Below are 14,581 nucleotides of genomic sequence, written 5' to 3' on the forward strand. Positions count from 1 at the left end.
TTCTTAATTTATAACCATATCAAAGCTAGTTGTCTCAGCTTTCTGAGGGAGTTATTGCTTCGGGGAACTGTTTGTGACAATGATAGGGTTTTCTGGGGTGAAACCTGTCGCAGACCACCCTGACCCACAGCAGGGAGATCCAGGTGGTTCTTGGTGTGGAGCCCACCCCGTGTCACTGCTCCTGGCCCAGGGAATGCTAGAGCATGGTTCAAACTGCATTTACAAGATGTTTACCCAAAAGCCTATTGAATATTACGTATCATATGTATAAGTATTTCAGAAAACATCATCTCAAGTTTCTGAAAAAAGCAGAGTTGGGTACATCAGCTTGAGCTGTACCCATGAGAGTGACAGCTCCCAAGGGAATCATGATGTGGGGCCTTGGGGTGAAAGGGACTTGGGTGCCCTGGGGTCCTCGAGCTGAACCACTCAGTGTTGCAGCTGGGTTCAGACCTTGCTGAAACACTTGCTGGAATTGGAAGGATGCAGCACAAGTGGTTGGTTGTTGTCTTCCAATAAGCTGGGAGGAAAAATGCAGGTGACAGGCTGGGTTAGGGGGAATGGTTTGCTTTGTAGTGACACAGCTGCCCATATACATCTACAGAATCCTCACCCGACACTTCTACAACATAAACATTGACTTAAAATAGTAGGTTTTGGGCTCTTTCTCTTGTGTGCTCATTGCACACCCCAGTGTGATCCTGTGTGTGTGCTGGGGTTTGCTGGATGCTTCCTGCTGGGCCTGTGTGACTTGGAGAGTTTCTTACAACTGGACGAATTTTCTGTAGATTTGCAGAGAAATGTAACAGAAATGAAACTGCAGTGGTTTGGCTCCTCATCTGTACTGTGTGTGTGCTCAGCAAACCCATTCTCCTACATGGTGACAAATGTTCTGTAAATGATGGTACCAGTAATATCGTTATTTGGATGTCATTAATTTGTGGGAAACAAACCAACAGCTGTGGGGAGGTGAAGGGAACAGCTGATGTGATGCATTTCTCTACTGTGAACAGCATGGGGATGCAGACAGCGACACACACTGTGGGGGCCACACACCAGCATTTCTGGTGGGTTTGGGGGTCAGGATGCTGAAGCACTCTTGTCCCCACCTGTGTTCATGCTTCACAATGCTGCTGCTGCTGTTTGCTGTAAGCACGTGGCTCCCAGGCACGTAAACTCATATTTACACAGCACAGACCCACAGCCCAGGGTCCTTCCTCTGTTACGTGCAAGCTCCAGAGACACTGGACTTGAATTACAGGGTGGCTGATTTCTTTGACTTTAGGTTAATCCAAGAATGTTTTGTGATCTAAGAAAAACAAATTTCTTTATAATTGCAAGTAACTAATATTTGTTTTCTTAGGGTTTTTCCCACAGATGCTCATCTGTGAGTGCTCAGCTTGCGCTCGCCGCTCTCCCGGTGCTGCAGTTCCTTCACACCGTTCCTTCCCCGGGCAGAGCGAGCGCGGGCAGTGACCCTGCAGCAAGCACAGTTATGGGCTTTTCCTTCTCACAGACTGCCATTTGGGCACTCTTCTTAATTGCCTGGCAGTGATAACAAGGTGTGTGGTGACCAGAAAGGTTTCCTTTGGCTGTGGTGCCGCCTGCCTCATGCTGATGGGTGAGGAAGAGAACCTGCTCACACCCAGCCTCTGTGGTCGGGCACTGGCTCGGTGCTGTGCTCAGTGAGGTCCCCCACTGGTGTCTCTCAACAGGTCTTGGCAATGTGATGTTGGGATGCATCTTTTTGCCTGCTGCTGGTTTCTGTCTCCCCAGGGTGCACGTGGATCCCGAGCGGCTCCAGGGGTATGTGGCCATGTCCTTAGCCACTGCTGGCTGCTGCAGGCAGCACACCCACCTGGGTTTCTTTCAGGGGAGGTTAAAGCACCTCCCAACAAGCAGTGTGGAGTTTATCTACTTCTGGACTGCTGCTATGAGGAAAACAGTGCCAGAGTGACATGCAGACTCTGAGAATTAGAGTTTAACTTCGGGAAGAGCCTTGCTCTGTGACAGATTTTGGGGATGGCAGGGATAACTACCCTGGTGTAGCCAATTCAGGTGATGGAGGAGACTCCTGTGCATGGGCTTTGATGGGCAGATACCCTTGATTCTTATCTCTTTTTCAAGTATGGAGATAGGATCCTGAAGGGTAATTTGCACACTTCCATCGATTTCCATGTGAAGAGAGCTGGCTAGTGTGAGCAGCCTGTGGAAACAGCCCCTGGCACAGCGCTGGGTTGAAGGTGCAGCAGTGAGCCCTGGTTCTCTTCTCGGGTTTGAGGAGTGTTACCTGGAGCAAACACGCTTACCTGACAGCTGGCTGTTAACTGCCAGGTCTGGTTTTGCCATCACTCACTGAAGGCCTTTCACCTGTCCGTGCTCCCTTGCTGGCTGTGTAACACACACACTGTGTTTGCTGGCTGACTCAAAGCCTGCAGAGCACTTGCCAGCAGTGGATGAAGTGGAGTCTTAGAGTTTCTTCTGAGGGTACGTCTGTGGGCTTTTTGGTCTGTTTTAAGAGTATATAGTTTGTTTATAATAGAATTTGTTAAGTCAGCTCACGTTTACTGTTCTTTTCCAACCTGTACCATTAAGGCACATCATTGTTCTCTGTCCCTGCAGTGTGTCCCCCTGTCTCTGGGCCAGAAGCAGGGGCAGCAGTGTCCTCATGTGCGTGAGAGCGAGTGGGTTGGATCCTGCCTGTCATCAGTGAACTTTTTGCTCTGAACTGTGACACAGAAGCTGTTCAGCTGACAAATACATGCTTATCAGAGCACATTACCTTGTTTCTCTGTCTCTTAAGAATGCCAAGGCATGGTGGAAAAGCACTGAGGCCCATCCTGTGTAGGACAGCTCACCTGGTTGGCTGCCCAGGGGAGGCTCCTTGGACACTGAAGCAGTCAGCACGTGCCCATTCCACCTGTTAGAGCCAGTGCTTTCCTGCACTTCATCCCAAGTCCTGCAGACAGGAGATATGTGGTACCTAACAGGAATTTTGCATCCCTCCAGCCCACCAAAGTGTGGTGCTGCAGCCATGACAGCACGTGACATGCTTGGCCCCTCAGTGACCTGCTGGCCCTGGGATGTCTGTGTACAGATAAGACTCTCCATGATGGTTTTGGTTTTTTAGCAGTTTTGATCTGGTTTGTTTTCCTTTGTAGTGCAGCTAAATCCTGGCGCTTTATTTCTTTCTTTTGTCCACTAAGAGTTAGTTATAACTAAAATGCAGCTAAAATGATTCTCTGGAGCTGATTCAGGGTTTCAGTTAAGTGCTGGAACAGCATATTAAAGCACAATGTAAATTATCCATAGGGACTGGAAAAGCTGTTAATGTGAGAAACGTCTGCCAGGTATTTATTTGGTTATGGTTGATTCCTCTTTGGGGCTTGGGAGATGAATTACAAGATTTCTTGAGGGTCTTTCCCTGCTGCATTCCAGGAGGTATCAGGCCTGGTTTGGTATCAGGCTTGAAGTGTCACCAGGTGCCCGGCAGCCAACCCGGCGCTGTGGGCATGGCCTGGAGGGGTTTGGGAAGCAGGGCCGTGTGGGGTCTGCCACGTTACTGGTGGGGAAGCAGTGGTGCAAAGGGACACCAAACAGTGAGACTTTAGCAAAGATGGTAGAGAAAAGTGGGTCTTGTGTTGTGCTGTTGTCATCCAGGATTCAGAGGGGCTCAGAGAAAGGGGTCCCGATTTCAAAGGGGTCTCAGTCCTACAGCATGTTCCTGGGCCTGGAAGCACCCGTGGCTGGTTGCTGCAGCCTCTGGTGTCAGCAGCATTCACTATGACTCAGAGCTTGCCTGGCTCAGGCTGAGCTTTGCTGAGCTCCAGTTCTGCTGACTGTTCTTATCTTCCCTTTCCTGGTTCTCCTCTGCAGAGCCAGGGACCTGCAGAAACAGAAACCAACCTTCAGGCTCCAGCCTGCCCTTCCTCTTGGCATGGCTGTCCCCCTCCAGGCTGGCCCTGGGAGGAGGAAATACCTGGAGATTCTTTCTGTCCCCAGCACTTTCCTGGTAGGAACCTGGGGCGACTGCTGCAGGTGACCCTGCTCCAGATCCTGTGTCAGTGACACCCAGACCACTCCTCTCTGGGGATGTAGCTGTTCAGGGTGTGCTGAATAAGCTCCCAGAAGCATTGAATGGTTCAGAGAAACAGTTCAGACCATTCAGAAAATGACACCACAGAACTGGCTCTCTGTTCCAGAGTTAGGGATGCCCATGTGCTGGGGAGGGACCACTGAGCACACACAGAGCACAGAAGTAGGATGACTGGCTGTGCAAAGGCACACACCCTTGATAAATTCTGAGTTCTGATAGTGTCCCTAGTGAAAAATAGGAGCATTAAAAGGGCACTGACATTCCTTAAGGCCTGCTCCTCCAGCACTGCCCCGGGAGGCTCAGGCTGTGCCCTGGGGCGTGGGGCACGCGTGGCTCTGCCCCACACTGCTCTCTGTGTCTGCAGCCCTGGCTGTGACAGGTGGGTGGTGTTTCCAGGGCAGGCAAAAGGGAGGAGATATATTTAAATGCAGCAGATTATTAGGTAACAAAGTTGAGTGCCTTGGTAATGTGTATTCCTGGACCATCAGGGCCTTAAAATAGCACCAGGCCACCGGTCAGAAGTGCTGACCCTGTTTCTGTGTCCTCCTAGGACAGGATTTGCTGTTCTGTCCCATGGCTGCTGGTGTTGCTGTCGCTGTCTGGGTGGCATGGCCAGGGAACTGAGGTCCCTGCTCTCAGCACGAGGGCATGATGGCAGAGTGGTGTGGGCAGGGTGGGATTCCTGGTCCCTTCGTGCCTGGCCTGTGGTTCAGACCCCTGCAGGGTTCTCAGAGCTGGTTCGCTCACTTGGTTTGTCTCATCCTCAGTCCCCTTGATAAGAGTGTCAAGAATGAGTGGAAATCACGCATAATTTTGGGGTGCACCTTTGGGTTCAGCTGTCCTCATAACCCAAGGGGATGCCCTGAGCCTTGGCTTCTTTCTGTGTCTGGGCCTGCAGGAGTTGCTGTGCTGAGTGCGCTGCACGGGAAGGAATGAACCTCACTTGTGTCTGAGCACACGGTGTGCTGGTCACTCATCCCTGACATGTACCTGTGACTGAACATGGGTGAACTTCCTTCATATGGGAAAACATAGAACTCAAGGGGGTTTCTTTCAAAGGGTGTCTTTGGTTTGTATGCAAGGTGTGAGTACAAAGTGAGCAGGACACAGGATTTTATCACCCAGTGGAAGGGTTTCTGTCCTAAGAGGTGACTCAGGGACCCTCCAGTCCTCTTGCTGGGGAGGGGTTGGCAGTGTGGATCCTTTCTGCCTGTGGATGAGTCAGACACAAAAGGACAGGGGCTCACTGGTGTCAGATTTTGGCTAAAAAAAATCCTTGAAATAAACTCTTTAGCTCAAGGGAGCTCAAGATTTGCAACACCAAAGGCCTTGCTGGCAGCTTGTCAGCAGCCCGAGGGCTGCACCTGCTTCCAGAGACATTTACATAAATATTTCTGATCAGTAAGGCGTGCTTTAACCTTGCTTCCCTGTTCTCCTGCGTCCCCGAGGAAGGGACGCTGCCTCGGGGACGCTGCCGTTGTAGGAGTTTCGTGCCCACTCCTGCTCCCGCCTGGCAGCGCTGCCAGCGCAGCCCTTGGCTCTCCTGGCTGGATCCTCTGCTCTGCTGTGGCAACGTCACCTCCAGCCGCCAGTGCAGCCCAGGCAGGTCCCACTCCCCTCACCAGACCCCGCCAGGGCTTCCCATTAATGGACTGCCTTGCTGCTCCCTCCTCTCCATCCCGGTGCAGTTTGAAGTCTGGGTGGAAGTTGTGTGGTCTGCGGTCCGGCGTGTGCCCGGAGCGCTGGTGCCACTCAGTCCCCGCCGCTCTGCCCGTGCCCAGCCGGGTGCCCAGAGCTGCCCCGGAGCTGCCCCGGAGCTGCCCCGGAGCTGCAGCGTGGCCGGACACGCGCAGGGAACACTGTGAGTCAGCAGCTCCCCAGGGTTGGGTTTCCTCGTGTGCCCTGTGCCAGGGCCGGCGCGTTGGCTCTGGCTGCGAACCAGCAGCAAAGTGGAGCAAAAGATCTGCAGACAAAGGGCTTTTCTGTATTGGTTATTAATGTTGTTCATTTGAGCCACTCAGAAATTGTAGGTAGTTAAAATTTGTGTTTACATCAGGAGACTCCTACTGGGGTTTTTGCCACCCTGCACTGCTTTGCTTCTTCCTTTAAGGAAATATCGATTATTACCCTGAAATATTTTGAGAAAATACAGAGCAATGCTGCTTTCAGCCTCAGCTGCTGCTTAAGCATCCTGCCTCCTCTTTTGGAGTCAGTCAGATCTTTTGCTCACTTACCTCTACTTGTGCTGCAGGAGTTGAATTAAAACTTTGGATTTGAGTCTCGGGCCGCCCTGGGAGGGGTGGTGTATGGATGTGAAATCCTTCCTGATCATGGAGTTTCGTGGGTGCCTTTCCAAGTGCTGTGGGGTCAAGGACTGGGGCTGCAGCCCTGGTGCTGGAGCTCAGTCCAGGGGTGGTTTCTCCCCATGTGGTTGCTGGACAGTGTTTACCCAGTCAGATGGGTGCCTGACCCTGCTCATGGGCTCCTGAGGTGAGTGGGGTGTGTTTGGGCTGTTGCTGCAGCTGAACTTCAGGAAATCACGTCGACTGAATCTGGGGCAGTGTCACTGTGCAGTCACACGTACCAAAGGGCATTCAGAAACAGGAATAAGAGTTTTGTTCCCTTTATTCTCTCTGTAGCTTTTGCACTAGCACCCCTCAAAATTAAAAGGCAGGTAAGAAATTATCCCAGCAGTGGCAGGGCCCCTCAGGCGTGGTGAGGGCTGGGCAGCTCTGTGCCTGGGGGGGCCCTTTTCCCCTTGTTCTGCTTGTTGTGTTCAGTGCAGCTTCTTCTTGAAGATCACTGCGAGGTTGAACATAACCTGGTAATTCCAGGTTGCAGGATACACTCTCTTCTATCAAATTTCCTAAATATACACCCCAGCTTCAGTGTTTCAGTTGAACCCAAGCTTCTCCTGGGAACAGGCTCTGTTGGGATGTTTCTTGGAGCTTCCTCTTGATTCTGGCAACTATATGAGAGGACACCCAAACATATGATCCTTCCTTGATGAAGTAAGGGTTTATTTTCCAAATATTTGTATATTACTTTGAAGAGGTTGGTGCAGCACTTTTAGTTGCGGCTGTCAGGAGCAGGATCTGCTGAGCCTCATGGACAGTGGGTTTGGAGATATTTGATTAAGGCTGTGTGATGTCTAGATGCCAGGGCCACTGGCGCCACAGGACTTGTATAAATAAATTTTCCTTGTGCCATGTTCACGCAATTAAAGCCGGAGCCCCGGATCGCATTTGATGAGGTTTATTTTGCTAGTCAGGCCACACAGATTTCATTTACTTTGTATGGTGTTATAAAAACATATAGGAACGTACACACATCAAAGCCAAGTTTAGGAGCTTGAATAAAAGCCACAGCAGTAAAAGAGGTGCCTTGGCGGGTTTGTATCAGTGCAGTGTCCACTGAGCTGGGATTTACTCAGGGTAGTACAAAGCATGGGGTATTTTAATTTAAGGAGCCTGCCTTGTGTTGGTTCAAGGCTGCGGCTGGGGAAGGTCAGGAAGCACCAGTGCTCACTGTGAGTGTTTCTCTTTCAGAGGAGAATGAGAAGCATGAGAAGCTCCGCCTGGAGAGGGAGCAGGAGCAGAAGGTGGCCAGCAAGGCCAGCGTGCCACGGGCCAACAGTGCCCTCTCCCCGGAGGAGCCCCGAAGCGAACTGCTGGTGCCCGTCTCCCCCCCGGCCCCGGTGCCCCCGCCGCCCCCGCCCCTGGCAGCCCCCATCTCAGTCATTCCCATCCCCGTTGTCACCAGTTCCCCCCAGCAAGCGGCCCAAACCGCCCTGTCCCCGCCGCTCGTGCAACGCCACCAGCCCCTCGTAAGCACTCCCAGTGTCCCCAAGGAATCCTCGTCGGTGGCTCCGGTGATCCAGAGGCCGCCGGGCCCACACCTGCCGGATGGGAAAGCTGTCACCCCGCCGTCGGGCAGCCCCAAGCAGCTCCAGCATTACCCGGCGCCGGTCCTGGCCATCTCCCAGCACCACGTGGTCCCACAGCCCATCCAGCCCCTGCAGCACCCGGCAGCGCCCGCGCCCCTGGGCGCCCTGAAGCTGGCCCCGGCAGACGACCTGAAACCCATCGAGCTCAAGAAGAGAATTGGAGGGTGAGTGCACTGTGTGTGTGGAGGTGTCCAACAGGGACCAGGCAAAGATGGTACCAAAACCTGCATCGCTCTGGGGCAGCTCCTGCTTGTGCAAAGCGTTGTCAGATCAGAAATACCGACACCTGTGGATATTTGATGTCCGTTTGGATTGCTGAGAGCAGGGTTTTTCAACTTGATGGGATTTTATTTTCCTCCCTGACTCCACACTGTAATATTCTGTACCAGGACTTTTTTTTCCAAGCCAGAACGGTGTTAGGAAGCAAGTCCCAGCCCTGCCTGTCTGATCTCAGGTGGCATCTGGTGTTATGTTTGACAAAAGATCTCTGCTTGTACTGGTCAGGGAAATCACATGGCACTGCTGCTTGCAGGAGCTTTGTTGAAAACTGGGATGTGATCTGGGAGATGTCATTCCCAGGACAGGGATCATCTTAGCTGCTGTTTCAGTTTCTTAGTGCTGTAAGTGCTGAGAGCCTCCTGCTCACCCAGAATCCTGCAGCTGGAAGGGGCTGAAGGCTGTTTAATCTGCCCTCACCCTCAGACAGGACTTGTGGCTCTGATGTTGTTCCAGGGTACTGTTTATCTGACTCGTTCCTAAGGACTTTGGCTGGTGGTGACTCTGCCTTCTCCGTAGGTGGCTGTTTCCAGACCACAGCATCCCAGTACTGTCTGGTATTACTGCTTGTGGAATGGGAGAACAAACCATTCCCTTCTTTGCAGCAGTTTTACCTGTTTCCCTTGGCCCTTTAGTTTTCCTGCAGGATAAGTGACCTGGATCTGTTCAGTCTTCCCTCCTGGGCTGTGCTGCCTGGGCCTGGGACTGTTCTGCAGCGGGGGGATGACTCCTGGCAGTGGTGTTGGAGATGGTGTGCAAGTCCCAGGGGGGCTGGAGGAGATGTAACGTGTAGTGGACAGAAAAAGGGTTCACTGTGTCCTTTGGGATATAGAGATCCCAAAATGCATAGAAGGAAACAATGTAAGTAATGCAGATAAGAGTTTGTGAAGATAAAGGCTTTGGTAAAATGCCAGTGTGATTTCTCTGTGGAAAACTGAGATCTTGAGAGCCTGTGTGTAAAACACCCAGCTGTGGGAAAGGTCCATCAGCCTATGCTTTGATCAAGCAACCCTGTCACTGCCCTTGTGTGGGTTCAGATGGCTGTGGAGCCAGTTTCTGCTGGCATGGGGGTACCAGGGCAGAACGAGTCTGAGGGGGGTGGCTTCAGGTGCACCCACAAACTGCTCCTGTGCCATCACACTGAGCTTTGCTTCTGGGAGGCTGGGAGGGCCGTGCTCCCAATGTGGAGCCCAGCTCACCACTGTGTCCCCCTAGAACTACTCCATTAGACATAAGCACAGAAAAGGTGTCTTTTTCAGCCTGTAAATGTTTCATGGGAAAATGCTGACAAATGTTTGTTTTCAAATACCTGACAGTTTATTGATTATGATTATCTCAATGTCCTGTATTTTCAGATAAAGGCAAATAATTACTTTGCACAGTGTATTGAAAATACTTGAAATCTACACGTCTACTAATGTACCTAAACACCACTGTAGCTGAAAAACTGAGAACATTTATTTGTTTAGCTTTTCCTAAAAACAGTCCTCTGATTTGGAGGGTGGGGATGAACTCAAACCCCAAAACCAGAAGCCCACTCTGGTTCTTCCTTGAGTGGTGACTGGAGGATTCCTGGATTGCTTCATTCCATGTTTATCCTCAGCTTTGTTGTTTCAGGCACAGTAAAAACCTGAAGCAGTTGGAAGTGTTTGCCCAGTATTGTACATTTGAATTTAAAACTGCATAAACCTTGTCCCACTGGAGCGTAGGTGTAGGTTACACCTGTTTGTACCTTGTGTGCATTATATGCACAATGTGTCCATCTAATGCACGTGTAAAGTATGTAGTTTATCTTGAAACAGCATAGGCAGAAATATGTATGTGCCTAATGTTACACCAGTGATATCTGAACACCTCTGTTGCTTTTGAATCTTGACCTGTATCTCCTTGGCACACACACACTGCTGCAAGCACAGGTGCAATGCAGGAGTTTTCAACCTGACACTGAGCTGATCTTTGTTCTGTTTGGGTTACAGGGTTGGGACCAGGGAAGTACATAATAAATTGGAGAAGAACAGGTGCGTAGAAAGCCAGGGGTTTGGTTTTTTTAATTGTAATTCACGTTCTTTTTTTGGCCTATAGTCTGTCAATATTTGTTTGGCTTTGGCGGGGTTTTGTTTGTTGTTTGTTTGTTTTTAAACAAAGAACCTGAACAAAATTCTTAGTGGCTTTTACTGAATCTTGCAGCATTGCTTTGCTTTCTTACAGCTCAGTTCTGCATTTCTGGCTTCCCAGTATGTTCTGTTTAACTGCACCACTGCGTCCCATCACCCTGCAAAGCCCTCATCCCGCAAAGCAAACCCCCGTGTGCATAACAGTGTGACTCCTTTAAAGCAGTGAACCAAAATCAGGGGTCAGTGCACAGTGTGAATACAAGAGAAAAACCAGTTCCTGACCCAAAACTCTTACAAGCCTGACTAGCTAAATCAGAAATACGGTGACAGTGGAAGCACAGGGAGATGAGATGTTTCATTTAAGGCTGCAGTGTTCCTAACAAAGCTGGAATAGAATCCAGGCACACAGCCCTGTGGTGTCTGGGCTGGGCTGGGCTGGGGGTCTGCTATGCACAGGTGTAGGTGCTTTGCTGGATTAAGGCCCCAGTTAGGCTCTCCCCTATGTGGAATTGGTTTCTGGTGTGTGTCCCACGAGCTGACGACCCACCTGTGTTTTCTTTAGACGTGCACATTTGAAAGAGTGCTTTGAGACTTTAAAGCGCAACATCCCCAACGTAGATGACAAGAAGACCTCAAACCTCAGTGTCCTCAGGAGTGCCTTGCGATACATCCAGGTATGTGCAGTGCTTGGGGGCTCGGGCTGGGCTGGGCAGGGGCTGCAGCTCACCTGGGAGTGCAAAGGAAAACAGGAGAGACAGTCCCCTTCCTCCTCCTCCTCCCACAGGATGTGGTCATTTATAAACTCCAGGTTTCCAGAGCATTTGGATCTTCTAGGAACACTTGCTTCATGCAGTCTCCTTATTCTAGAAGTTCCAAATTAACCACAAAACATCCTTTCCAGCAGTGGTGGCACAGGGAGCAGATATTCAGATGATCATAGAGATCCAGGCTGAGTGAACTTCAGCTGCTAGTTTTGGATTCAGGTGAATTTTAATCTGTATGATTTGGGGAGGTTTTCTGTTTGCTTAACTAAAACAGTTGGATTTCCATGAAGGTTTGGTATGTCTCGAGTATTTGATGAGATGGATATGGGAGTACAGGTCATTTGCTTGGAAGCAGGGAAGGCCTGGAATTTGGGGTTGCAGCATGAAGCTGCAGGTGGGTAGGGTACCAGGAATGAGTCTGGGGGAAAGTACAGGTAAAATTCAGTTGTGTTTGCAGCTGGAGGGAAGTTAGTGTTTGTGTTTGCTTGTTTAATGTTTGTGAAAGTGGTTAATGGTAGCACAAAAGAAATTGTAGATGTCCTCTGTGAGTGTGAGTGAAATTAATAGCATGTAATGCAATTAAAATTTATCCGGAAACTGGAAGAGTTGCTGCATTTATGGTGCAAATGAAGAGAGCCAGTACACCTCGTACTTTCTAACTAGAATAAAGGATGCTGAGGACTGATCACAATGGGCTTTTCCACAGTAAAATGTTGTCTCTTCCTCAGTTTCTTCCCATTTTCCTTAGTCCCTCTCACACATCATTTCCCTCTGGTGTTCAGAAGTGCTGGACATTGATTACTTGCTCCAGCTTCACTTTGGAGAGTCAGTAATGCCTCAGAGTGAGATCAGCTCAGCCCTTCTCGTTAGTCTTCATCAGCCACTTCCCTCAGAGAGCCTTTGGTTGGGGCAAATTCTGATGGTACCTATCCACTGTTTGTGTTGCTCAAAAAGGTATTTTTGGGGGCGTGGTTGTGTTGCAGCCTAATGGGCATTAGAGAGGATCTGAGCCTTTCTTTGGATTTCAGCCGGCTGATGTTTGTGGGGATGAGCCTCCATCAGCAGTAAGGGAGCAGAGTGATCCCATCACTGCTCTCCAGAGTCAGGGTGTCAGGAGCCGTGTCTGGTGTCGTGGCTGACACCCTGGGAATGCTGATGCACGTGCAGACTTCTCTGTGAAGAGACTCTGCTCTGGCAGTGTTTTTACTCTGTGCTTTTGGGAAGCACCTTAAAATTCTGTTTGAGACTGTCAGTGGAGATGGCTGATCCTGCCTCTCCCTCCTCCCTGGCTCCCTTGTGCAGTGTTTGAGTCTCTGGTGTGGTGCAGTTCTGTGCTGCCTGCGGGCATATGGACCAACAGCTCCGTAAATCGCTGGGAGTGAAACCCTCAGCACGTCCTGTTCGGGGGTGTAAGGTGCTTCCTGATGGTCCAGAAGGCATTCACAGATTCAGACCCACCTTTTGTTTCCTTCAAGTTTCTGCTCAGGTCTGTTTCAGTGCCGCCTTTGAATTGTTTTTCCCAGCATGGATCCATTCTGGGAATCAGGATGGCTGGGATCGGGTCTGTCGACCTGGCTGCTCTGCTGTGATTTCTCCCATGCTGTTGTGTGTGCCCACCATCTGGGACTGATTGAGGTCTTGGGGTGGTGTAATTGCAATGTGTTCAATCAGTCAGTGGAGTGAAAATGCAGAGGTTGGGAGGGCTTATGCTCAGTATTCCCTCCTGGTGTGGGACTGTCTCGCCAGCGGGGGCTGTGTCTGCACGGCTCTGCTTTACCAGCTCTGCTGCCTGTGCACCACAGATGTTGTAGCTTGCAGGAGGAGCCTCTGTGATGAGGAGTCTGGGGTGTGCAGCCCTGGGACAGGGCTGGCCGTCCGGGTGTCCGTCGGTCAGTGTGGCAGCGCTGGGCTGGCGGCGGGAGGAGTGGTCGGTCAGCCAGCCTGCCTCGTGGTGCGTGGAGGAGAAAGTCACAGTGACCTCAGGCCTGTTCCAGCCACTCTCCCTCCCCAGCGGCCAGTGCTCCTGTGCCAGTGTCCACCTCCACGTGTGCGGGGAGCACATGGCAAGTGCCAGCCCTGGCTGGCGTGGTGGGGCTGCCCGTGGGCGGGCACTGACCCGGCACCGGCGGCTGGCCCGTGACATGGGCAGTGACATGGCCTGGCTGTGACGTTGTGCAACTGCTGCATCACCTCCTCCTCCTCTTCTGGGCAGCCAGAGCCTCTCTGGCAGCTGCTTGCCTGAGCTCAGAGCAGCAGGGAGTATCCCGAGCAGCAGGGAGGATCCCAGGCAGCAGGGAGGATCCCAGGCAGCAGGGAGGATCCCAGGCAGCAGGGAGGATCCCGAGCAGCAGGGAGGATCCCGAGCAGCAGGGAGGATCCCAGGCAGCAGGGAGGATCCCAGGCAGCAGGGAGGATCCTGCGTGCAGTTTTCCCTGGCACCTCTGTCACAGGATTCGGCTGTGCTAAAAACTTAAGCGCTGGGTTTTTTTATATATATTGTTTTTTTAATGCAGTTTGAATTTAGCTGTGATCTGTTTCAACAAAACTAATGTGCATCAGTGTGGGGATGGGCACTGATCGTACACCAAGCTCCATTTGTTTCACTCACAGGCTCGGTGCTTCCCTTGAGAAGAGAACAGGGAAATTGTGCAAAGGAGATTTAAAACTAGAACCTCTTACTCCCAGGATAGTGAAGCAGTTTTTCACTAAAGGGAAAAATCCACCAAAAAACCCAAACCCAAATGAGCCTCGCAGGGGAGGAGCACAGTGCACCAGCTGAAGCTCAGGGCAGTGGCTGCTCCGTGCCCGTGGGCATTGTGGCAGTGCACTGATTGCTGCAGCCTCTCTTCCTACAAAATCCATTTTCCCCCATTCCAGCTGTAACTTCTTAGAAACAGGCGGTTTGTTTCCTTGGCTGGATTTAAATATTTGTATCTGCATCAAATCAGATAAGTCAGGAAGTTAAATTCCGAACTTCCCATGGAGCTGTCATTTTAATTTATCCTTGGACCTGGGCTTGTGCTCTGCAACAGTAAATTAGAATCTGCAATTAAACACACTGTTGCACAAAGGAAATGGGGCTGAACGCAGCTGGAAGTTAATAATCCCTTAGCTGGTGATTCAGCTTAAAGTCGTGTGGGCTGTTGTTCTGTGGCTCTGGCTGAGGGGGTTTCCCAGCGGGTCTGACAGCAGGGTGGGCTCCAGACGCCAGCACAAAGCCTCTGACCAAGCCCATTTGTTGCACGGACCACCTCAGCCCTTGTTCTTCACTCTCCTCCCCACAGAACTTGAGAGAAAATACTGGAGACCTCTGAGGAGTCTGTAAGATGCATGGAGTGATTTGGCTAAAAGCACAGGGGGAATAAAATGCTGTTTGCTTTGAGAG

At 51.0% G+C, this 14,581-nt stretch overlaps 1 protein-coding gene across 3 annotated transcripts in view; it reads left to right on the forward strand.

Moving 5' to 3' along the window:
• Positions 1-14,581, forward strand: part of MNT (MAX network transcriptional repressor) — a 73,156-nt gene that overhangs the window by 43,390 nt on the left and 15,185 nt on the right. For all 3 annotated transcript variants that reach the window (XM_027751688.2, XM_027751687.2, XM_039387081.1), the window contains 3 exons: positions 7,645-8,206; positions 10,295-10,336; positions 10,995-11,106. In XM_027751688.2, coding sequence (XP_027607489.2) covers positions 7,645-8,206; positions 10,295-10,336; positions 10,995-11,106 — 716 coding nt within the window. The remainder of the gene's footprint in view (positions 1-7,644; positions 8,207-10,294; positions 10,337-10,994; positions 11,107-14,581) is intronic.

This window comes from Pipra filicauda, unplaced genomic scaffold (genome assembly GCF_003945595.2).
Source record: "Pipra filicauda isolate LSUMZ 115617 unplaced genomic scaffold, ASM394559v2 scaffold120_size2142806_pilon, whole genome shotgun sequence".
In the NCBI taxonomy this organism is placed as follows: domain Eukaryota; kingdom Metazoa; phylum Chordata; class Aves; order Passeriformes; family Pipridae; genus Pipra; species Pipra filicauda.